This window comes from the organism of the source record quoted next, unplaced genomic scaffold (genome assembly GCF_019419815.1).
Source record: "Pyrus x bretschneideri cultivar Hongxiangsu unplaced genomic scaffold, Pyrus_bretschneideri_v1 Contig28, whole genome shotgun sequence".
NCBI lineage: Eukaryota > Viridiplantae > Streptophyta > Magnoliopsida > Rosales > Rosaceae > Pyrus > Pyrus x bretschneideri.
Window position 1 is genome coordinate 1,790,392 of NW_025999590.1, and position 21,900 is coordinate 1,812,291.

General features: G+C 38.0%; 4 protein-coding genes across 4 annotated transcripts; 3 read left to right on the top strand and 1 right to left on the bottom strand.

Moving 5' to 3' along the window:
* Window positions 1-433: 433 nt before the first annotated feature.
* LOC125479193 (signal peptidase complex subunit 2-like) lies at window positions 434-2,739 on the top strand. The gene is made up of 5 exons (XM_048588270.1): window positions 434-595; window positions 808-959; window positions 1,266-1,347; window positions 2,077-2,216; window positions 2,344-2,739. Exons 1-5 carry the CDS (start codon window positions 494-496, stop codon window positions 2,438-2,440), a joined length of 573 nt encoding a protein of 190 aa, XP_048444227.1. The 5' UTR covers window positions 434-493; the 3' UTR covers window positions 2,441-2,739.
* Window positions 2,740-3,825: 1,086 nt separating this feature from the next.
* LOC125479192 (chaperone protein ClpB4, mitochondrial) lies at window positions 3,826-8,695 on the top strand. Its single transcript, XM_048588269.1, has 10 exons — window positions 3,826-4,292; window positions 4,416-4,634; window positions 4,957-5,194; window positions 5,302-5,497; window positions 5,587-5,641; window positions 5,966-6,116; window positions 6,206-6,514; window positions 6,666-6,931; window positions 7,022-7,951; window positions 8,027-8,695. The coding sequence occupies exons 1-10, from the start codon at window positions 4,017-4,019 to the stop codon at window positions 8,336-8,338; spliced, it is 2,952 nt and encodes a 983-aa protein (XP_048444226.1). The 5' UTR covers window positions 3,826-4,016; the 3' UTR covers window positions 8,339-8,695.
* Window positions 8,696-12,334: 3,639 nt separating this feature from the next.
* LOC125479332 (U-box domain-containing protein 7-like) lies at window positions 12,335-15,016 on the top strand. The gene is made up of 2 exons (XM_048588535.1): window positions 12,335-12,981; window positions 13,903-15,016. Exons 1-2 carry the CDS (start codon window positions 12,350-12,352, stop codon window positions 14,834-14,836), a joined length of 1,566 nt encoding a protein of 521 aa, XP_048444492.1. The 5' UTR covers window positions 12,335-12,349; the 3' UTR covers window positions 14,837-15,016.
* Window positions 15,017-19,492: 4,476 nt separating this feature from the next.
* Window positions 19,493-21,629, bottom strand: LOC125479152 (stromal cell-derived factor 2-like protein). The gene is made up of 6 exons (XM_048588198.1): window positions 21,266-21,629; window positions 21,041-21,181; window positions 20,818-20,958; window positions 20,530-20,579; window positions 20,304-20,433; window positions 19,493-19,806 (listed from the first exon to the last, which is right to left on the bottom strand). The coding sequence occupies exons 1-6, from the start codon at window positions 21,362-21,364 to the stop codon at window positions 19,723-19,725; spliced, it is 645 nt and encodes a 214-aa protein (XP_048444155.1). The 5' UTR covers window positions 21,365-21,629; the 3' UTR covers window positions 19,493-19,722.
* Window positions 21,630-21,900: the final 271 nt, after the last annotated feature.

The following is a 21,900-nucleotide window of genomic DNA, read 5'->3' on the forward strand; positions in this document are numbered from 1 at the left end:
TAATTTGTCGTTTTTAAATTTTAGTTGTAGTTTTTAAATTTTAGTTGTTGTAGTTTTTAAATTTAAATAATAAATTATGTTTGGCCCTATGCCCTCGGTTGGAGACGATTTTTTGTGACAGGGCTAAAACGAGCCATTTGGCCATTTGGCCCTCCGCTGGAGACGAAGGCAAATATGACACTGTTCATTAAAATATTAATATCTTGGAGAATCTTGGAAGATCAGAAGGTTAAATTGAGCCATCTGACCAGTCATCGGTTAAAGATGGCCTAAAGTCTGGAGTAGATCTAATTCCCTTCAAATGGGTGACATGGAAAAAAGATCCCACGTGTATGTCTCTTTGTCCACGTGACAGACTTTGATTGGAACAATGATGTCAAGACACTGAGTAGTCACAGAAACAGTTCAATCGCCTAAAAGCCAAAACCCCGCGATATGCAAAATTCTCAGCTGCAAGACTGAAGAAAATTGAAAGAAATCCCAAGAGTCCAAAATGTCGGAGACGAAGGCCGAGAGCAAGAGCAAAAACCCTAAGAAGGTCAATCTCTCAGATCACAGCTCCATCAAGCACCTCCTCGACGAGTCTGTCTCCGAGGTCGGTCGATTTTTCTCCAATGTTTTCATAAATTTAATTTCACCAGTTTACCGATTGCGTTTAACATCTCACAATTTCCTCAATTTCTGAAAGATTTGGATTATACGGTTATCAGAAGTTATGTTTTGCTTGATTTATTGTGTGATTTGTGGATTATGAGGCTGTTTGGAGTGATTAGTGATTGGATTAATTTAATTAAAATGGTTTTGTAGATTGTTAAGAGTCGCGGGTATGTGGAGAATACGAGGCTGAGTAACTTGAAGTTGCTGATTGGAACCGTTGTGATAATCATTGCTTTGTTTGCTCAGTTCTACAACAAGAAATTTCCGGAAAACCGAGATTTCCTGCTTGGATGCATTGCATTATATCCTTTTTCTTGAATTGATCTCAGATAATTGGTTAAAGTTAGGTGCTAACTAGGTTCTGCTGTCTGTTCTTGGCATTGTTTGATCGTGATTGTTTTATTCGTAATCACCATATTCCGTAAGTCGTGTGTTTTTATAAGTATATTTCCGAAATTTTGAGCGGATACAACTTTGAACGACTTGGTTCAGAAGAATTGAGGAATGAATTTTCGGAAAGGACATGTAAGAATCTGATTGAATAGTTAATGGCGTATCCTTGTTCGAATGATAATTCCGCAAGTCTGTTTCATCTTTGACTCTGGCAAGTATGTCATCGTTAATGGGATATTGCAGCTGGTCTCATACACGAAGGAGAAAAATGCAATCTTGTTCACTCATCCTCCTGCGGTAAGCTCTTTTATGTTTTTCTTAGTAACATTTTCATATTTGTTGTTTAATGTTTGTATATTGTTTTTAAGTATTACCACCACATAGTCAATTGATGTCTCGGTGAACGATAGTTTCATGCTTGGTGGAGATGGTTCTGCAGATGTTTTGTATAAGATTTTAGTACTACATAGGATGTGAGGAAGGACTGTCTTAGCTTAATTCAAGTCACATGGCTTGTTTACGTTTTGTTATAAGTAAATACAAACTGTTGAGTCTTTGCTCTAACATGGTTCATTAGTTAATTTCTCCTTCAGTATAGCAGATGAACCTTTAAAGGAAGTATGCGAGAGTTTTGTCTCGTTGCATGTTTAGTTTGTAGATCCAGGTAATTTGAACTAAGGTGTCATTGTTTTCTTCACTAGTAACTATGTACTATAGTTGCTGGAAATTTCAATTCTGCCAGGTATGTATGCCAAAAATATTTTCAGTACGTTGGGGTCAGTTTGGCAAAATTGGATTATCAAGTCGGTTTAATTTCAACTTAAACAAGTGTGAAACTCAAAGAAACTTAATAGTTTCAGTTTACAGCTTCTGCATAATCACTTGGAATTTGGGCTAACAGTTCATTATATCATCTGAAATGGAGGCACATTAAGTTGCTTCACGAAAGAGAAGTCAAAATATGGTCTTGTTGCCTAACATAAAAATTGGTGTTGTCCATTTCTTATTGGTAATGCATTTGTGCAGGGCGCCTTTAGCACCGGGTTGGTGGTGTCTTCCAAGTTACCAAGATTTTCTGACTTGTACACGCTTACAGTAGCCAGTGCAGATCCGGAATCAATATCTGCAAACAAACCAGTGGAATTCACAAAGAGCGTTACTCAGTGGTCTCTCTCTTCCTCCGCCTCTCCCTTTCATGTCTGCGCATAAGTGCTCACACGTGTCTTCATATTGCTTCTTGGAGTTTCAAGTTGCAGTAATATTTTTTGCTCTACTTTTGTTTTTCTGTTTCAGGTTTACCAAGGATGGAGTGTTGGTGGAAGGCCTTTTCTGGAAGGAAGTGGACGGACTCATCAACGAGTATGCAAAAGAACCGAAGAAGAGCAAGTGAATTCTGGCTTTTCAGGGAACCCCATTTGTTGTGATTTTGGTAAAACCTCTTGGTAGTCATGAACTTGAATGAATTTGAAAGACAGTCACCATCCTTTATAATGATCGCTCAGGTTCCCACTTCGAAGCTTATTTATGAAAGTGCCTTTGTGTTTGTTAGATATCATGAAATTGTGAGCTCTGAAATTACTAGTGTTCTTTTTTCGTGTTTGTAAACTTTTATTTTGCATTTTGTTCATAGTTACGTTTAGCTAAAAAAGTTAAAAGTGCTTATTCATGAAGCATTGCTTTCATTTTCAATTTTGGGCTCGTTTGATAGTGGTTCTCGGTGGTCACAATAACTTTCAGAGAGAGGCACTTCATGTGACAAAAATGCTTATATCAAAAGTGCTTTCAAGTACTCTTTAACATAAAGCATTCTCAAGCGTAGTACGTTCTAGGAGAATCCTCTACATTGTTTTGAGCTTAATGTTGAGTGATATTTTAAGAGATTCTGATGGTAAATGAATTTCTGGGTCTTACGCCAATTTGGGCATAGGTGAGATTCTCACTGTTGATCTATGGGTCTTTACTTGGGCTTACATGGCATGAAGATTATGGGTTGATGAGCTATTGAGGTGTGGAGTGTTTACTTGGGCTTACAATTGGCATGGAGATTACACATTGATTCATTACTGGTGGAATCAGACCATGCAATCGTAGTTCATTTGGTGTTGCAAGTTGTTGGCAATAATTATCATTTGGATGCCCTTGTTGTACCCTGCCGAGAATTGCCTTTAAGATCCTGGTAATGCGAACTTCAGCATGTTTATAGAGGTTTTAATTTTTTTTGTGGCAGACAATTTAGCTACTTATAGGCTTGATTAGTTGATATATATTTAGGCACTTTTTATTTTGATAATCTCCTTGTTTAGCTAGTTTTATTCGTGATGATCGACTTGAGATGTCCCAATCTAAATTTATTAGAGCTTTTGCTTTTAGCCCCCTTTTTCAATAAAAAAGTTCATTGTGACATGATGATATTTTTTTCATATTAATGTCTCTCGTATTTTGGAGAAGCATTTCCAAACGGATCTTAATATACATATAGTGCTACATGATTAATCCAATATCGGATAGGGAAGAGATCCTTTTCAGATATCTCCCACTAAAGCCTACCAATCAATTAATCTGGATTCTTGAAATTTGATCAAACGGATAAATTTATTATAATTTTTAAAGAGGTTTTCTATTTGTAACTGTTGAATTAAATTTTAAGTGTTCGAATTAATTGATTGGTGCGTTTTGGTGGGAGAGATCCGGAGCCTATCGGATAGGCCCAAAAGAATTGGGTCGGTTGGATTTGGTACAACAAACGCGGCAAAGAAAAAGCATAAAGGAATAAAACAGTATTTGCCCCTTCTGGAAACACCCCCAATGCTCCTTCCTTGTTCCTTCTACAACCTTCGATTGCCTCTTCCTCAAGTTTCTTCTCTCTCTCTCTCTCTCTCTCTCTCACTGAATCCGAATATATTACAGCAAAACCCTAATCAATCTCAATTCTCTGTTGTGCTTGTTTGCCTTCATTTTATGGTCAAATGGCGAGCAGGAGAGCCACCACAACGCTCACCAAGTCGGCCCTGGCCTTGGCGTACCTGAACGCCTCCACCAGAAACTCCCTCTCTCATCAGTGTCGCGCAATCGCCGTCGCCGCCTCCGCCCGCGCCTTCGGCAGCTCCGCCGCTCCCTTCTCTCGCCCCGGCATCGTTTCGGATAGGGGAAATGTCGCTTCGGCCAAGTATTTGGCAATCGCCTTCACTCGCAGCTTCCACTCTACGACTCCCAATTTCTACTCCGCCACGAGCTCCTCCCAGGTCACAAAATCCCTAAAACTATTCTCATTGGATTTGAATCTTTAATTTTTTTTTTATATTATATGAATAAAATTGGAAATTGGAGGCTAATTTTTGAATTTTTGAACTTGATTGAAAAATCAGGTCAGTCAGAATGAGTTCACTGAGATGGCGTGGGAGGGCATTGTGGGTGCCGTTGAAGCTGCCCGAAATAGCAAGCAGCAGGTGGTGGAAACTGAGCACTTGATGAAATCGCTTTTGGAGCAGAAGGATGGTTTGGCCCGGAGAATTTTTACCAAGGCGGGCCTGGACAACACTACGGTTCTTCAAGCAACTGACGAGTTCATTGATAAGCAGCCCAAGGTGCATTTAATCGAAACCCCTGTTCCATTTTTCATCATAGATGTAATGGCATAACCATGTTTCGTTTCAATGCAAGTGCTTTAATTAGAAACTCGTCAAGATTTTATTGAAAACCCAATTGCGTCCTGGAAAAGCACTTGGAAGTGTTTCCTGAAAAGAAAGTAGGCTTTAGGGTTTAGGGATAGAAGAACTATTGAAGTTTTATGCAAAACAGAGTCATAGGGGCTTATGGTTGCCAGAGAGAGGTTTTAGCCTCTCCAGAAGCAGTCCCAAACTGTCCTTGAGATGGAATTGTGGTTAATTGAGCATTGTGTTGTGGCAGGTGACGGGTGGCACCAGTGGCCCTATTATGGGTTCGCATCTGGTTGGCTTGTTGGACAATGCCCGGCGGCAGAAGAAAGATATGAAAGATGATTTTGTGTCGGTGGAGCACCTTATGTTGGCGTTTCAGGCCGATACGCGGTTTGGGCAGCAATTGTTCAGAAACCTCCAGCTTAGTGATAAGGATTTGAAGGAGGCTGTTAAAGATGTTCGTGGAAGTCAAAGAGTCACTGATCAAAGTATGCTGTGCCTTACCTTGAATTGACATTTTACTATGCATATATGTATTCGGTATTCTTAGATACCTTCAATAATAAAATCAATATTGTTTTTTTTTTTAATATAGATCCTGAAGGAAAGTATGAGGCCTTGGATAAGTACGGGAATGACTTGACTGAACTTGCTAGGCGGGGCAAACTTGATCCTGTTATTGGCCGAGATGATGAAATACGGCGGTGTATCCAGATATTGTCTAGGAGAACGAAGAATAATCCTGTTATTATCGGTGAGCCCGGTGTAGGAAAAACTGCAATTGCTGAAGGGTATGTTTATTTGGGTGCATTGCATCTTTCTACTCTATCGTACTTTTTCAACAAGTTTTGATTTATTATGACTTCGATATTAACTGCAGATTAGCTCAGCGGATTGTACGTGGGGATGTTCCAGAACCGCTATTGAATAGAAAGGTAGTTATTCATTTCAGTATATTTATCAATTGATCGATATGTTTTTCTCATAGTTATTACACTAAATATTTTCTGTGGGGGGAAAAAAAAAAAAAAACCCTTAGTATAGGATTGAATGCGGATTTTGACATTGTTATTCAAATCTGAACCAGGTTCAATTTCTTGTACTTGGATCTCAATTCAAATTTGGCTAGATCCACCCTCAATTCAATTCATTGTATAAGTATACTGCATTAAACGTGCGTGATGTTTCACATGAAACAGTTTCTTCTTTGACTTTAAAAATTTCTGCATTAATTTTTCATTTTGTCTTGTATTCTACAGTTGATTTCCTTAGATATGGGATCATTGGTTGCTGGTGCCAAGTTTCGTGGGGATTTTGAGGAAAGGTTGAAAGCTGTTCTGAAGGAAGTTACTGCTTCTAATGGACAGATTATACTATTTATTGATGAGATTCATACTGTTGTAGGAGCAGGTTTGTGCTCTTTTTCTGATAAAGCTATAGCGTTTTTGTAGTGTATCTGTCATGTTTTCTCCTGATGACCTTGTTAATGATTCTTTTAGGGGCTACAAGTGGTGCGATGGATGCTGGAAACTTGTTGAAACCAATGCTTGGGCGAGGTGAACTTCGGTGTATAGGAGCAACCACATTAAATGAGTACAGAAAATACATTGAGAAGGATGCTGCACTTGAGCGTAGATTTCAACAAGTATTTTGTGGCCAGCCATCTGTGGAAGACACAATATCCATTCTTCGTGGCTTGCGTGAGCGCTATGAACTGCATCATGGTGTGAAAATATCAGATAGTGCTCTTGTTTCTGCAGCAGTTCTCTCAGACAGATACATTACAGAACGTTTTTTGCCTGACAAAGGTAACAAACTTTTCATCTTATAGGCCTTTTCTTGGTGGTGATTTTGGGGTGGGGTGGGGTTTGTTTTGGTAGAAATGGGTTTTCCTTGTAAAGTTTTCTTCATGTTCTGTATAGAACTCTATTTGATTCTGTGAAAATGAATCTGCTGCAGCCATTGATCTCGTTGATGAAGCTGCTGCAAAGCTGAAGATGGAGATCACTTCTAAGCCAACCGAGTTGGATGAGGTAGACCGAGCTGTGTTGAAGTTGGAGATGGAGAAGCTATCAGTGCAAAATGACACTGATAAATCATCGAAAGAAAGGTTAAGCAAGTTGGAAAGTGACCTGGCAGTGCTGAAACAGAAACAGAAAGAGCTCAATGAACAATGGGATCGTGAGAAGGCTCTCATGACTCGCATACGATCAATTAAAGAAGAAGTATTCCTCTGTTTACTGTGCAATTTTTTTTTGTTTGGAAAATTCCCTCATATCTTGATTTGCTGATTCATATGTTTTTAAACTTTGTAGATTGATAGAGTAAACCAAGAGATGGAAGCTGCTGAACGTGACTACGACCTAAATCGTGCTGCTGAGCTCAAATATGGAACTCTAATGTCCCTACAACGCCAGTTAGAAGAGGCTGAGAACAACCTTGCCGAGTATCGGAAGTCTGGAAACTCTATGCTTCGTGAAGAGGTCACAGATATTGATATTGCTGAAATTGTAAGCAAATGGACTGGTATACCCCTGTCAAACCTTCAACAATCTGAAAGAGACAAGCTGGTTAAGCTGGAACAGGTTCTTCACAATAGGGTGATTGGTCAGAATATAGCTGTGAAATCTGTAGCTGATGCAATTCGACGTTCAAGGGCAGGTCTCTCTGACCCAAATCGACCAATAGCAAGTTTTATGTTTATGGGTCCTACTGGTGTGGGAAAAACCGAGCTTGCAAAGGCCTTGGCTGGCTATCTCTTCAACACAGAAAATGCTCTTGTCAGAATTGATATGAGTGAGTACATGGAAAAACATGCAGTTTCACGCTTGGTTGGGGCACCACCTGGTTACGTTGGTTTCGAAGAAGGTGGGCAGCTAACAGAAGTGGTTCGTCGAAGACCTTATTGTGTAGTGCTATTCGATGAAATTGAGAAAGCGCATCACGATGTCTTCAACATTTTGTTACAACTGTTGGATGATGGGAGGATAACCGACTCTCAAGGGCGAACTGTGAGCTTCACCAATTGCGTTGTGATAATGACCTCAAACCTGGGCTCCCACTACATACTCGAAACTCTTCGTAGCACGCATGACAGCAAGGAGGCAGTTTATGAAGTGATGAAGAAACAGGTCGTCGAGTTGGCAAGACAAACTTTCCGCCCTGAATTCATGAACCGAATCGATGAGTATATTGTGTTCCAGCCTTTGGATTCGAAGGAGATCGCTAAAATTGTTGAGATACAGGTGAGCAATCTATCTTAAATGCTTTTATTAGCTATTCTTACTAGAGATGCTTAACTTGTTCATTGCTCATTGCAGATGAACCGACTGAAAGACAGGCTGAAGCAGAGGAAAATTGATCTTCATTACACAAAGGAAGCCGTGGAGCTTCTCGGGACATTAGGCTTTGATCCGAACTATGGCGCAAGGCCGGTGAAGCGGGTGATACAACAGTTGGTTGAGAATGAAATTGCAATGGGAGTCCTGAGAGGAGATTTCAACGAGGAAGACACGCTTATTGTCGATGCTGAGGCGTCCCCGTCGGCCAAAGACCTTCCTCCTCAGAAGAGGTTGCGGATCAAGAAATTGGAAAGCAGTTCAGCTGCAGATGCCATGGTTGTGAACGACTGATCGATCGTTTTCGGTTCTTTGAATTGTAAATAAGTTGAAGAGAAAGGGGTTTGTCTTAATTTTAAGGTGTTATAGAATGGAACAAAGTTATCAGAGTTTATCGAATGGAAATTACCGGACAACAGAAGAATTATGTCGAACAAACAGATGCGGGGTCGCAGGCAGAGGCACTTCACATGGCAATTTCTTCACTGTAGCCGGCAGCGTATGTCAGGTTGCTTCACCATACGTCATATTTGTTTCATATGCGCAACATGGTTCGACTGACGACAACAAGCGCATATAGTCTGGTTGACAACAACAAACTCACTAAATGTTTGACAAAATGTTTTAGTGAATAAATTGAAATTTTTTGCAGCCTCTATTTCTATTAAAAACTTAAATCTTGTAACACTGGAACTCCTCAAGGTTAGAATTTTGAATTCGTTACTGCATATATGCATGGCCGACTACGGATTTCTCACCATCGTTGTGTTAAAAAGAAAGAAGAAAAAGAAATACAAATTTCGTATGTCTTACACTTCATAAGTCATTAAACTCAAAGTTCACAAAGGCTGAGGCACTCATTCGTTAATTATGAATGTTAATCTTCTTCCTATTAGGCTCTCTCCGATCATATGCTCAAAAAATTAGACCCCCTAAATCTTTTTTGGCGTAAAGACTATCTTAGAATGAATAACTCATTAGATTTATAAGGGTGTGAAACTAAGTGACAAAAGCTTATGTAAGGGCATTCGGATTATGTCATCGATAAGGATTTCAGACTTTAGAGGATTGGTTTTGCTCACATTTTAAATAGATGCTTAATTATGATTTTAATCGTTATTAAAACTTACCAATAAGTGTACAACAATCATCAGATAAACAGTACTTAAACTCTCACAAAAGCATGAGATTTTATGTATTTTAGTCTCATCCGACTCCACGTTAGTCTCACTCAGTATAAAAGTTATCATAATTAGACAATCACGCACAAATGTTTCTCATGCGTCAACCTTACCTAAGACTTTAATGTAAAATTTGGGTTTGATAATTTGCGATTGTAATTAGAAAAAGCCTCAAAAGTGCTAAACTCCACATATTAGAGACTTGTTCACTAAGATGCACGCAAGTCACATCCTGATTGGTCTTTTTCATGTCCGATTGGCATTTTTGTCCCACTAATTGTGGTATTATCGTATTGTCACGAGATTAATGTTTGACATGGTTTTAGGATATTGTACTTTTTGGATGTATTCAATGGCTAATCAACCCCAGCATCCAATAATTCTGCCCCTTTAGCCTTTCGAGCCTAATCAGTCTAGCTGACAACCGTGCATCAATAATTTAGGTGTAAACTAGGTAAAAACTCCCAATGTGATTATGATTTTCCTTTACATCGTCAAAGAGATTTGAACTCATAATTTTTCTGATAAAGTGGAAAGAATAATATCGTTTTAACACGTAAAAGTGAGGGCATCCATATAACTAAAATCTTATATATATGGTGCATTTGTTGCCCTTACTAATTTTTACTAGATTGAACTGGATTAAGTGTTAGTGTAGTACTATGTTTGTTATTGCATGAACTAGCTTTAATGGGACTAGAAGGACTTACCTCGACTAAATGCCTCGCTAGACAGTCTTAATGAGACCCTTCGAAAAGCAACGGACTGCTAAGACCATCGCTTCGTCTTCGTTTGCTTCACCTCACCAAGTGAAAGTCCATAGAGCGCTTTAGATTACAAAAACCTTGCAACTCAATTTATTAATAGTAGTACTTACATGACGTGTGTTTGAGTTTCTTTTCTATTTATTTTATATGAAAAGATCAACACAAAGTCCAAATTGGAACTGCTTGGTACTGTACACACATTCTTTTTTACTTATAAGGATAAGTCTTGGATATGTCGATTATGTTATGGTAGGAGCTCCACTCATGGCGACCTGGTCGAATTGGGAGAAGTCGTTTACCTCTCACAGTTAATATTTTTAAATTCATTTGATTCAAAGGAAAACAAATGAAAAGAGTTTGAAAACTTTGAGATTTAACGAACAAGACAAAATAAAGCATAAAGTGAATAGTACTAAGATCGACTTTTTAGTATAAAAATGTGACTTTTAGTTAAAATGAACAGTACCAAGAGACTTTTCATTAAAGTTTCCTTGATTCAATAGCTAAAATAAAATAAATAAAAGTGGGGAAACACTTTGATGCCAAATATTCCCCTGAAGTTGCACCCAACTCTCTCCTCCGCTCCCCTTATCCTGCAACCCCCAAATCAAACACTCATCTGGTCCAGAGAAAAACGACATAGAGGGGCCCCACGCGACGCCTCTCTTAGCTGGGAGGCATGAGAAACGAGGGACGGTAGGGGACGGTGTTGGTACAATACACTGTAGTAAATAGTGCCAAATTACGCATTTCCCCATGCAAAAAAAACTAATGCCCTGCTTTGGTAGCCCCCTTCATTTTTTTTCTCCCCAACACAAATTCCCTTAGAATTATGACCTTTCAATTTTTCAATAAGACTTTCTCTTTCTGTATTTATTTATTTTTCTTTGAGGCAAAAATAAGGATTTAGGAAGAAATGAAGGAAAAATGTGATTGTCCAAAAAAAATAAGGGAAAATAAAAAATACGAGCTTAGGAAGAAATGGAGGAAAAATGTAATTGTCCAAAAAATTAAAAAAAAAAAAAAGGATTTAGGAATAAATGAAGGAAAAATGTGATTGTCCAAAAAAAAAATGAGGGAAAAAAAAAAAAGGGTTTAGGAAGAAATGAAGGAAATATGTAATTGCCAAAAACAAGAAGGGAAAATGTGGTAAAATTGTACATTCTCTTGTTTTGAAAAGGAAGAGAAGGGATTGTTTAGTGTGTTCACCTTATTTCATTCTAGTTTGAATTTTCTCATCTGTAAAAATTTTAGTAGATTAAAACATTTTATGCGCATTAGGAAATTGCAGTTATTTATAATATTAAGTAGATTTTGCATTCAAAATTTGGAACACATGAAGTAAAGTTGGTCGTTTATAGTTGAAAGTATGTTATGTATAAAGCGGTGAAACTAATTTTTGATATGTGGCATAAAATATTTAGCATTCAAATGTAACATAGATCATATGGTCAAAGTCACGACCATGGTTTTGACGTGTGGCTAAAAGTCGGTCATTTGTAATTTGGCATAGACTTCATTATAAAACATCCAGTGTGAAATTTTAAGATGTTAAGTAAATAGTTGATTATAGAAATCTTATAATTTTAAAACATAAAATATTTGAAATAACAGTTGTGAAATTTAAAGTATTAAAAAAAGTAAAAAATAGTTATAATCTTAAATTAGTCTCTTGCTATATGCCTACTTGTCTGGCAATTTGGCAAATGACCTTTTTATTTTATTATTTATTTTTTATCTAATATTATATATTATTTATTGTTTTACTTTTGGTTTTTATTGTTTTTTTACAAAAATATATTTTAGAAAATAATAATCTTATTAACCACCAACTGGGTTTTTTTTTTTCTTTTTTGTGAATGTTTTTTTAAAGAACAATACTTAGCTACTCACAAATGAGTAGGAATTCCTATTCAAAATTCTTAGTGTTTTAATCATAAAGTTTTGTGTTTATAATCATTTGTTTTTAAACAGTTTGATGGCTAAACGACATTAGTTTTAATTAATTTTTTGTAGATACGATCTTTATAAAGTGATTTATAATATGAACGGTTCTAATTATAAAAATAAAATTTTATAAATTGACGACGAACAATTTTGAAAATGTTTGAGTATGAATTCCTACTAATATTTAAGTAGCTAAGTGTTATTCTTTTTAAATTTATAAATTTTTTAAATATATATCACTCCTCTCTGTTTCTCAAGCGTCAGTAGAGTCAGTACGAAAGAAGCAGAGTCCCTCTTCATCTGATCGATTCCCTTTCTCTCTCTCTCTCCCTCGCATTTCGCTGGGTTTTTTCGTGCAATGTAGTTCCTTCCTCCGCACTCGAGAAGAAGCAGGGAAGAATAGAAGAGTAATGGCCAAGTGTCACCGAAACGACGTCGGATCCGTCGTCCTAGACCGCCCCAACACCACCTCCTCCGGCCATTTCTGGCTCTGGTCGTCCTTCTCCGGCGCCTCATTCCGTCGGAAAATTTTCGACGCCGTCAGTTGCGGCCGCAGCTCCCGCTACCGCCACCGCGACGATGACGAGGAGGCCGCTCCGATCAGTCCCCCGACTCCTCCGGCCACCGGAGTCACCACCATCAGATCAATCACAACCAAAACGACGACGACGCAGTCGCAGACGAATGTTAAAGAGGCGGAGAAGGCTGTGAAGCCGAAAGTGAAGTCCGAGAAGCTCTCGGATCTTCTGAACCTCGCGGAGTTTTCGGAAGCAGAAAACGACGCCGCGACGAAGAAGAAGGTGGAGGCGCTGGAGGAGCTGAAGCGCGTGGCGAAGGACCTGCAGGCGGACGACGACTCGGCGAAGAGGAAAGAGGCGGCGAGCAAGGTTAGATTGCTTGCCAAGGAAGACTCGGAAGCCAGAGCCACGCTCGCGATGCTCGGCGTCATTCCTCCGCTCGTCGCCTTGCTCGACTCCGACGACGCCGTTTCTCAGATCGCGTCGCTCTACGCTCTGCTCAATCTCGGGATCGGCAACGACGTGTGAGTTGACACAAACAGGATTAATTAGCTTAATTTTTATCTAATTTTGTTTTTTGTTAATTAATCGTCTTAATTTCTCTCCCTGATTGTTCTTCGTGCATGCAATTTCTAGTTAATTAGCTAATTAATCAAGATTAATTACTTTTGTTTAATTCGTGTTTATGTTCTGTCATTTTCACGTCATCAAGTTTTATTCTCCGTCATTTTCAATGTTCTGTAGATTTTCACCTGTTTTTGCTTCTTAAACGAAATTATTTGATAACTATTCTGAATTGTTCTTATCTTGTTGCCGTTGATAGTGCTTGCAGATATGTGAAATGATGAACTGCTTTCTGCATAAGCGCTTCTGTTGGGAGTGCTTATCTATGAAAACATTGTAATTTTTAGAGCTGAAATCCAAGTGCTTCAGTGCTTTTGAAGAATCACTTAGCTGCTTCCCTGCCTCATAACCGTTTTATGCTTTTCTTATTATCATAACCATTGGCTTCAGTGACTTGATTACTCTCTTCATTTCTATCAAACGTGAATAGAAGTGCTTCTAGTTGTAATAAAGCACTTTTAGGGCTCGTGTGAAAGTTCTTTTAATTGACCTAAAGTGCTTTTAGAAAAAATGTTTATTGGTTCCAAAAGTACTTGAATTGTGCTTCATCTCAAGTCATTTTTCAAGATTTATTGGCATTTTTACTAAGGAGTGGTTCAAAAATATTTTCAATAGAAGTTTTTTTAGTTATTTTAAAAGCACTTTCAAACGAGTCTAACTTTTTAAAGAAGCACTCCTAAATTTTCAACTTTGTTTGGTTATTTTCGCATCTGAATCGCGTTTAAGGACACATTGTTTGAATTGTTTCCTTCATTTTTTTTTTTCTGATGTTGTAACTTGTAAGTTTATCAATGCTTTTTTGGACCACCCCTTTTCTTCAGGAACAAGGCTGCTATTCTCCAAGCAGGGGCAGTGCACAATATGCTGAAGCTAATTGAATCCCCAAATCCTCCAGACCCATCAGTTTCAGAAGCTATAATTGCGAATTTCCTCGGCTTAAGCGCGTTGGACTCAAATAAACCGATCATTGGAGCTTCGGGCGCCATACCCTTCTTGGTTAGAACCCTCAAGAATTCGGACAATGCAAGTAGCTGCCAAGCCAAGCAAGACGCCTTGAGAGCGCTGTATAATCTTTCAATCTTCCCATCCAATATTTCGTTCATATTGGAAACAGATTTGATCCCGTTTTTCTTGAATTCGCTCGGAGACATGGAAGTGAGCGAAAGAATCCTTGCAATTCTAAGCAACGTGGTGTCTGTTCCCGAAGGCCGAAAGGCAATTAGCAGTGTGAAGGATGCATTTCCAATTTTGGTTGATGCATTGAACTGGAATGACTCGCCGGGGTGCCAAGAGAAGGCATCGTACATTCTGATGATAATGGCACACAAGGCGTTTGGGGATAGGCAAGCCATGATCGAGGCAGGGATGGTTTCGGCATTGCTCGAATTGACGCTTTTGGGGAGTACATTGGCGCAGAAGAGAGCCTCAAGGATCTTGGAGTGTTTGAGAGTAGATAAAGGAAAGCAGGTTTCGCAGAGCTTCAGCGGGAGGAGTATGGGGGCAGCGGTCTCCGCTCCCATTTGTGGGTCTTCATCGTCTTCTTCAAACCCGAATGTGGGTTCCAAGGAGTGTATGGAGGACGAGGAGGACACGATGAGTGAGGAGAAGAAAGCCGTGAAGCAATTAATCCAACAGAGTTTGCAAGACAACATGAGAAGGATCGTAAAGCGGGCGAATTTGCCGCAAGATTTCGTCCCGTCAGATCATTTCAAGTCGCTCACCTCGAGTTCAACCTCGAAAAGCTTGCCGTTTTGAGGGAATTAGAGCTGCCAATGAAGATCTAGAGATTGAAAGTGAAGAATTTGTGAAGTTAGTAGTCTTGTGTTCTTACTTCAATTCCAACTTCTGGTCTGTTGTAGCTTTTGTTAGTGTATGTATTTGTTCAAATCTATATAGTGCTTGTAATTATTATCCGAGTAAAGGAAACTTCAATAAGATTGTCTGATCAGTTAATTTGTCCGATAATTCAATATTAGTAATAAAAAATGTGTATTGACACGTTATCAACTATCAACTTGTTCTTCATAAGATTGATATTCTCGATACTTTAAGTACGTAACTGTCAATAATGTGTCCATATATTTGTCAGCGAAGGGTTTATGTAGTAAGAAATCATGGGATTTGACTCAAGTTTTTCCCGTGAGATGATGCGATCACCTTCAACAGAGATTTTTTCTCAGTGGCAACGAACGGAAAATGAGAAAATACAAGGGGTGATTTGGTCATAAAACATTTTTCCCTGAGCGTCCCCACAATCATGAGGTCAGTTTTCAACTCACACTCACAGTACAGTTTTGTCCAACCAGTTGGACCCACCCAAAAAATAAAATTTGCTAATTTCACAATCAGATCCATTCAAAATTTCTATGTCCGGAGCGAGCGAAGATCCGGACCATTTATTCAAGAGAGAAAAAAAGATTCGGACCATTCATTCAAGAGAGAATCTCCAAAAATCGGACTGATCAAGTTTTTGGTTTGGTAGAGTTGGGCAGTAAAATGGGCTAATGAGATTGTAATATTGAAGTTAAATGTTTCGAATTTCTTGGTCCGCGAGATCTAATCTTAAGTGAATTACTGATGGAAGGGTTGTTGGCCATTTCTAATGCATATGATATAGTGACTATTCAGGACCTTTCTTTGGGAATTAACTTCGTTGCTAAACATTTCAGCAGGAATTCCTACTTACACTCAATCCTAGATAGATAAGTGTCCAAATTTTGATTAAAAAAATCAAAATTTGAACACGTGTCCATCCGGGATTGGATGTACGCAGGATTTCCTACTGAAATTTCAGCACCAAAGTCTTGTTCTCTATGAGCATTTGGGAATCTTTCCCTTGTTGTTTTTTGTAATTTAGGTCTGAAAAAAAAATGAATTTATTACATAATTTGCAGTAAGGATAATGTGGATTGTTAATGTTAAGCATCTCCTTCACTTCTCTCGTTAGTTTAATACTGTATAATTACCTTCTTAATTATGTATGCTTTGACGTTGTTTGCTGGTTTTTCTATTTAACAATTTATTTACAGATCTAAAGAGAAGAACGTGATCGACAGCTGTTCGTCATTAACGGAAACCATCGAGTATTCGTGCTCAACTGATTTACATGTAAGGAGTTAATATTTTTTTCATATAATTTTTATGGCGGTAGAGAGATTTTTTAAGATGCCCAGACCACGAGACGGTATTCAATATGTTATATAAAATTGGTGATAAATTTTTTTTCCAAATATTCATTTACTTGTATAATAACATATAACGTATGCATCCGTATTTTTCGGTATACTAAAAACCTCTCATTTTGGAATTCACCTCGGTATCTTTTGCTTTGTCCTTGAGTAACTTTCCATTTTTAACCAGTGTCCTTACTTTCCATTTTTTACCAGTGTCCTTTGTAAATGTGCAATAATTTGGTTGGCCCATTGATCGAAAGATGCAGTAAATTTGATTTTATGATTTACTTTTAGAGTAATGATATTCATACTATGTTTTTATACCATATTTTCATATCATTTTATGAAGTATCTGATGTGGACAATCACATCATTTGAATTAATCAGATTTTTAAATTTAGTTCATTATTTAATAAACTAATAATTAAGAAAAACTAGTTAATTAAATGATGGTATACGATGAGTTTTTCTCCTTCCTTTCCTTGAGTTTAGCAAATTTTTTAAATGATGTGGCTGTTCACATTAGATGCCACCTAAGGTGGTATATAAATGTGGTATAAAAATATGGTATGAATAACATTACTCTTACTTTTATCCATAGAGTATTTTTCTAGAGAAGTGTTATTGGCACTCTAAAAATCTCATTCTACACTCCTCACAAGTGTATTTTTGTTTTCAATATAGAAAGTTTGGAGTGTAAAATGAGATTTTTAAAGTGCTAATAACAATTTCCTTTTTCTAACTCAATTAAAAACACATGGAAGCAACTTACGTGAAACACGCTTCAGCACTATGTGTATGTGACATTCCCAATTTAAAAGTGTTATGTCAACAGAGAGAACCGTGCATGGCGCAAAAAAAGGCACACATAATATTGTATTGTTGGACTAAAACGTGCATGTATATATTTAGTTTTTTAAATATACACGATATTCTACTTCGAGTCCATGTTAAGAAACAGAAGGCAAGTTTGAAGAGGAAGACCATAACCATCAAGACAACTCACCGCTCGCAGTCCACTAATATTTATTTAGTACAAATGTATTTATTAACGTAGAAGTGGGTAGGTTGAGCACGAGGGCCTCTGCAGCTCTGGATTGACCAGCACAGTATATAGTGTGATTTGAATTGTTTATAAATGAACACACAAACTGCAAATGCATGAAGGTGCTTTCCGGTGAAGGTAGGTCAAGATTTTAAATGCCATTATGTTTCTAGGCAATAAGAACCGTTTCTTTACCAAAACAACTTCACAGGAACTCAAGGAGGATCCCCTCCGGATCCTGTTTGTGAGAATTCTAAAGACCCTCCAATCACATCTATTCATCAGACATCGTATATCGTGCGATTAAAAATTATTATAAATTTTTTATTTAAAATTAAATAAAAACCTATACCTGACAAAAACTGATCTCACGAAAGTACGATTAGCAGATGTGATTGAAGGGTTATCGGGATCCTTACAAAGAGAATCCAACGAGGATCCTCTCTCATAGGAACTGATCTAAAAATAGGGTTTTGCTATTAATTAATTGGTATATTAAGTGTGTAAGTTGCATCCTTCCATGATAAGTGTAATTGATTTTTGGGTATGCCAAATAATTCGGTTAATATAATATGATAATTGTTTGTCATTTTATTATTGGACAATTCCTTTGGCCAAAATCTAATTATTTTTAAAGTCAAATTCAAGTCCCAAAACATTTTTTTTCTCAATTTTTTATTCTTTTAGCTCATATTGTGTAGCCTAAAAGTGTCATGAAATAAACTAATTATCATTTATCTTTATGGAATTTACTTTTTAGATAAAGTTTAATTAATAGGAAACTGTTATTAGCATTCTAAAATTTTTATTTCACAATCTTCATTAGTGTTTTTCTTTCTTTCCAAGTATAGAAAGTTTGGAATGCAAAATAAGATTTTTGGAGTAGCCAATAACAATTTCTAAATAATATTAATTACAATATATATAAAATTATACATAATGTAGTTATATAATATTGGTTACATATGGTATACTAGCGTTGATGGTTTTGGATATCATTACGATACTGAAAATGTATACTGTGGTACAAATACTATGTCACTACAAATTGTTGCAAAATTACAATACAAATTTGGTATGATACGGTTAGTAATTTAATTAGTATAGTAATTTGGTAAAAAATTAAACCCCTACGTGGAGCCGTGAAGGGACCCTTTCCACTTTCAAATGCGGGAAAATTTCAACATTTAATTCCAACCATCCAACTAATCAAATTTAAGTATAATGCTGGGCAAACCAAATTTTTACGAAATTTGAAAACCATATGATGTGTCACCAATGGAAAATAAAAACATTAATCAACACCTAAATAATAATTCAATCGTTAACAACCACGTCATATGATTTACAAAATTTGATCCAAATAGTTAGTCGATTTAGCTTTACTCCAAAGCTAAACTTTTTAATATGCCTCCCGCCAATAATTGGCCAATATTTTAGTTGGGAAATCTCTTTTGAATGTGTAAGTGGTGGAGGGAGTAGTTTTAGTCACTATCTACCATTATTTTCCTTTCCAATGAGCACACTTCTAGTTTGATGTTAATTCCATCGTTTGTGGAAAACTTCGATAGAGCCGCATGGTTAGTTCAGCTTTTATTTTGGTGTGGGATCGGCAGGGCCAAAGGCCCAAAACACACGTGGTTCATATTTTTTGTGAAAGGTGTCCTACAATTAATGTGATTAAGAAGCTAACTCAAGGTTTTTCTCAGTAGCAAATTTGGTAAGACCAAAATACAAATGATCTATGTCACCTCTTTCTGTGGAGTTCTTTGTAACTTGACTTGGTTGGGAAAGTTCATAAAACAGGGGGAATCTATGAGTTGTAAAAAGGCACCGTATTAACATGTCGCTTCAACAATGACTAAAAACGCTTTCAGATAGCAAACAACGTTATAAGAACATTTAGCAGAAAAAACTAAAAACGACTTGTGAATTGTAAAAGCAGTAAGCGGTTTTTAGTGCTTTAAACACCTACCTAGTACTTTACCAGAAAACACTTAAAATCTTTGATAAATACAATGAGTGATCAATCAAGGTAGTGATTTTCGTACTCTTCTTTTGTCCCCATGCATTGCTTCATGTTTTTTAAATTTCTAGTATAATAAAGGAAAACACGCCGAAAAATGCAAATGGGGAAGAAAAGTACCCAAAAAAATGACTAATGTTCTGTTTATTTTGCAGCAGTTGGAACAATGGAAAGAACAGCTCGAATTATTTGATTACTAAAGCAGTATAACACAAATACAGGGATTTATGAGTAAAACAGTATTAACGATAAAAGGTAACAGATGGTAAATCTTAAAACATATTTGCTTCATTAGAACATCCTACTACAACTGTTATGGGACCAGGTACCAGCTACCAAAAATTCCAAAACCCGTGTACCTGTTTTCATAGAGTTATTCGTCCTAAATGACCAACTTCTACTTAGTTTCGGTGACTGGAAGGTACACGCCTTCTGATGCCAACCAAACGTTGTCAGCGCGTTTATCTTTCACACCACAAACCTGCATCATGGCAAATGGATTGTATTAGCACAACTTTAATAATAAATCCAGGCATAAAGTTCAGCCGACACATTTCCAGGCAACACAAATAAAATCGTCTACAACTGCCTTAGATAGATATGACAATTGTATTTAAAATATTATTTCTTGCACATTTTAACATTCAGAAAGATTGTCACTAATGACTTTCAAGAAGATGAGTGACGCAATCGTCTATGCTTAAGTTGAGACCCAGATTCATATTTCCATTAAACTACAGAACTTTGTATAATTGCGTGATGATGAATACAAAATACCACCAGAAGATTTCATTACCAACCGTAAGTTAATCCTCGTCAGGACATCTAACTATCAAGTTTAGGACATAATTAGTAATGAGCACCATTATCAACAATGCAAGCTCAATATACAAATGAAACAAGCGAAACAAGTTAACAACATATTTGTAATTTCATTCTCATTTTCGTAGATATGTGGTTGAGTTTAAGTTATCTCACCTCCTGCTGTCCCCCAGCTATGCGGGTGTACTTCTTGTCATGACTATGTAGATAAGCACCTGTGTCAACATGCTGCAGTCGAACCCTTTGATCTTGCTTCCAGGTCTTCCCACTCCCTTCAATTGTCAGCCTACAAAATGCCATACCAACACAATGCATCAGAAACACCGATGAGTGATGACCAAGACAGGCAAACTTGTTACGAACATATCAATTTGCCACTCACCTCCAGTGATCACCGGTATCAGATTCATTTTCTCCCCCAAAGCAGCTCACCTACACCCACATCAACTTATACAAGTCACTAAACCTAGTAACAATCCCAACCTCGTTTATAATCGGAAGGAAAGAGATTAAACTGTCTACAAATGATACTCAAAAACTCCATAGACAAATCAAGTCACAAACTTTATGCCATTTGACGCGTCACCCCAATTCGTAGTTACAAACGAAAAAGTAATCAAAAACACAACCACACATAAAATTTGGTAAGAAAAAGAAAGATTTTCCAAACCTCTTGGTTGCCAGTAATGGGGGATGCATGCAAGTGGCTGTGCAGCCATTTCCTAGTCTTCATGTGCTGCAACCTGATGATTGTCCCGCTCGGAATGCTATCGCCTTGCTTGGCAGATGTTTCCAGCTCAGGTTTAACAATCTGCAAAAAACCCAGTTCAATATCTGCAACAAAACACCACCAAATACACAGAGACTGCGAGAGAGAGAATAAATCGACATACCCAGTAGCTATTAGCGTCGTCGACATTGGGAAAACCAGTGACAGACTGCTGACCGCTACCAGAGCCATACGGCACGTCGTGTGAATGCAAGCGAAACTTGGTCTTCTCGTGCCTCAGCTTCAACACGGTGCCGTACGTGACCTGCCCAGATCCCATTTCATAGTATCAAAATCTCCAAACAAAACAAATAAAAAATCTAACCGGAAATGGGCGGCGGAGACGAACCTCAACGCCCTCGGTGGTGGAAGCGGTGGCTGCGTAGCCAGTGTCCAGATCCAGGTTGTAGATGAGGAACACCGCTAAGCAGAAGAAGCCGATCGCCATAGCGAAGAGTAATCCTACGAACCAGTTCTGTTGCCAGAAGGGGAAGTCAGGCTCCGAAGCCCGGCTGGGTATGATGACTCGCCCCACGACCCGACGCGGCTGGGCGGACGACGACGGCGTGGAAGAATTGGAGGGTTTTCTTCGCGTCAAACTCGGCGAGCCTGAAGACGCCACCGTGAGACTTCCCTGAAAAGGGAATTCGAATTCTTGATTTGGAAAATGCGAATTTTGGGATTTCGGGGTTTCGATCTCTCTCTCTCTCTCTCTCGTCGTCTGTGATTTGTTAATGTGCCTGTTTTTCTGTACGGCGGGCACTGCCACTGTGACATGTATTCGGCGAATGGGAGGTTCACACGTGGACGTTTGAATGACATGGAAGCTTGTTAGTGGACGTATCGTGTAAAACCACGTTGCGGCCCAAATACTTCTAGCCAGCGTTGAAATATTGGGCTGAGCTTTGTTGGGCCTGTTAATGGACTGGGTACGATTCAAGCCCATTATCTTTGATACTCACTAGCCCGTAGCCGGCATTTTTC

Coding starts and splice junctions, on each gene's coding strand:
- LOC125479193 (XM_048588270.1), top strand. CDS start 494: ATGTCGGAGACGAAGGCCGAGAGCAAGAGCAAAAACCCTAAGAAGGTC. Junction 1,348..2,076: donor TGTTCACTCATCCTCCTGCG/GTAAGCTCTTTT, acceptor GCATTTGTGCAG/GGCGCCTTTAGCACCGGGTT. Junction 2,217..2,343: donor ACAAAGAGCGTTACTCAGTG/GTCTCTCTCTTC, acceptor TTTCTGTTTCAG/GTTTACCAAGGATGGAGTGT.
- LOC125479192 (XM_048588269.1), top strand. CDS start 4,017: ATGGCGAGCAGGAGAGCCACCACAACGCTCACCAAGTCGGCCCTGGCC. Junction 5,195..5,301: donor TCAAAGAGTCACTGATCAAA/GTATGCTGTGCC, acceptor TTTTTAATATAG/ATCCTGAAGGAAAGTATGAG. Junction 6,117..6,205: donor TCATACTGTTGTAGGAGCAG/GTTTGTGCTCTT, acceptor TGATTCTTTTAG/GGGCTACAAGTGGTGCGATG.
- LOC125479332 (XM_048588535.1), top strand. CDS start 12,350: ATGGCCAAGTGTCACCGAAACGACGTCGGATCCGTCGTCCTAGACCGC. Junction 12,982..13,902: donor CTCGGGATCGGCAACGACGT/GTGAGTTGACAC, acceptor CCTTTTCTTCAG/GAACAAGGCTGCTATTCTCC.
- LOC125479152 (XM_048588198.1), bottom strand. CDS start 21,364: ATGGCGATCGGCTTCTTCTGCTTAGCGGTGTTCCTCATCTACAACCTG. Junction 20,959..21,040: donor ACGACGCTAATAGCTACTGG/GTATGTCGATTT, acceptor GGTTTTTTGCAG/ATTGTTAAACCTGAGCTGGA. Junction 19,807..20,303: donor TAGCTGGGGGACAGCAGGAG/GTGAGATAACTT, acceptor GCCATGATGCAG/GTTTGTGGTGTGAAAGATAA.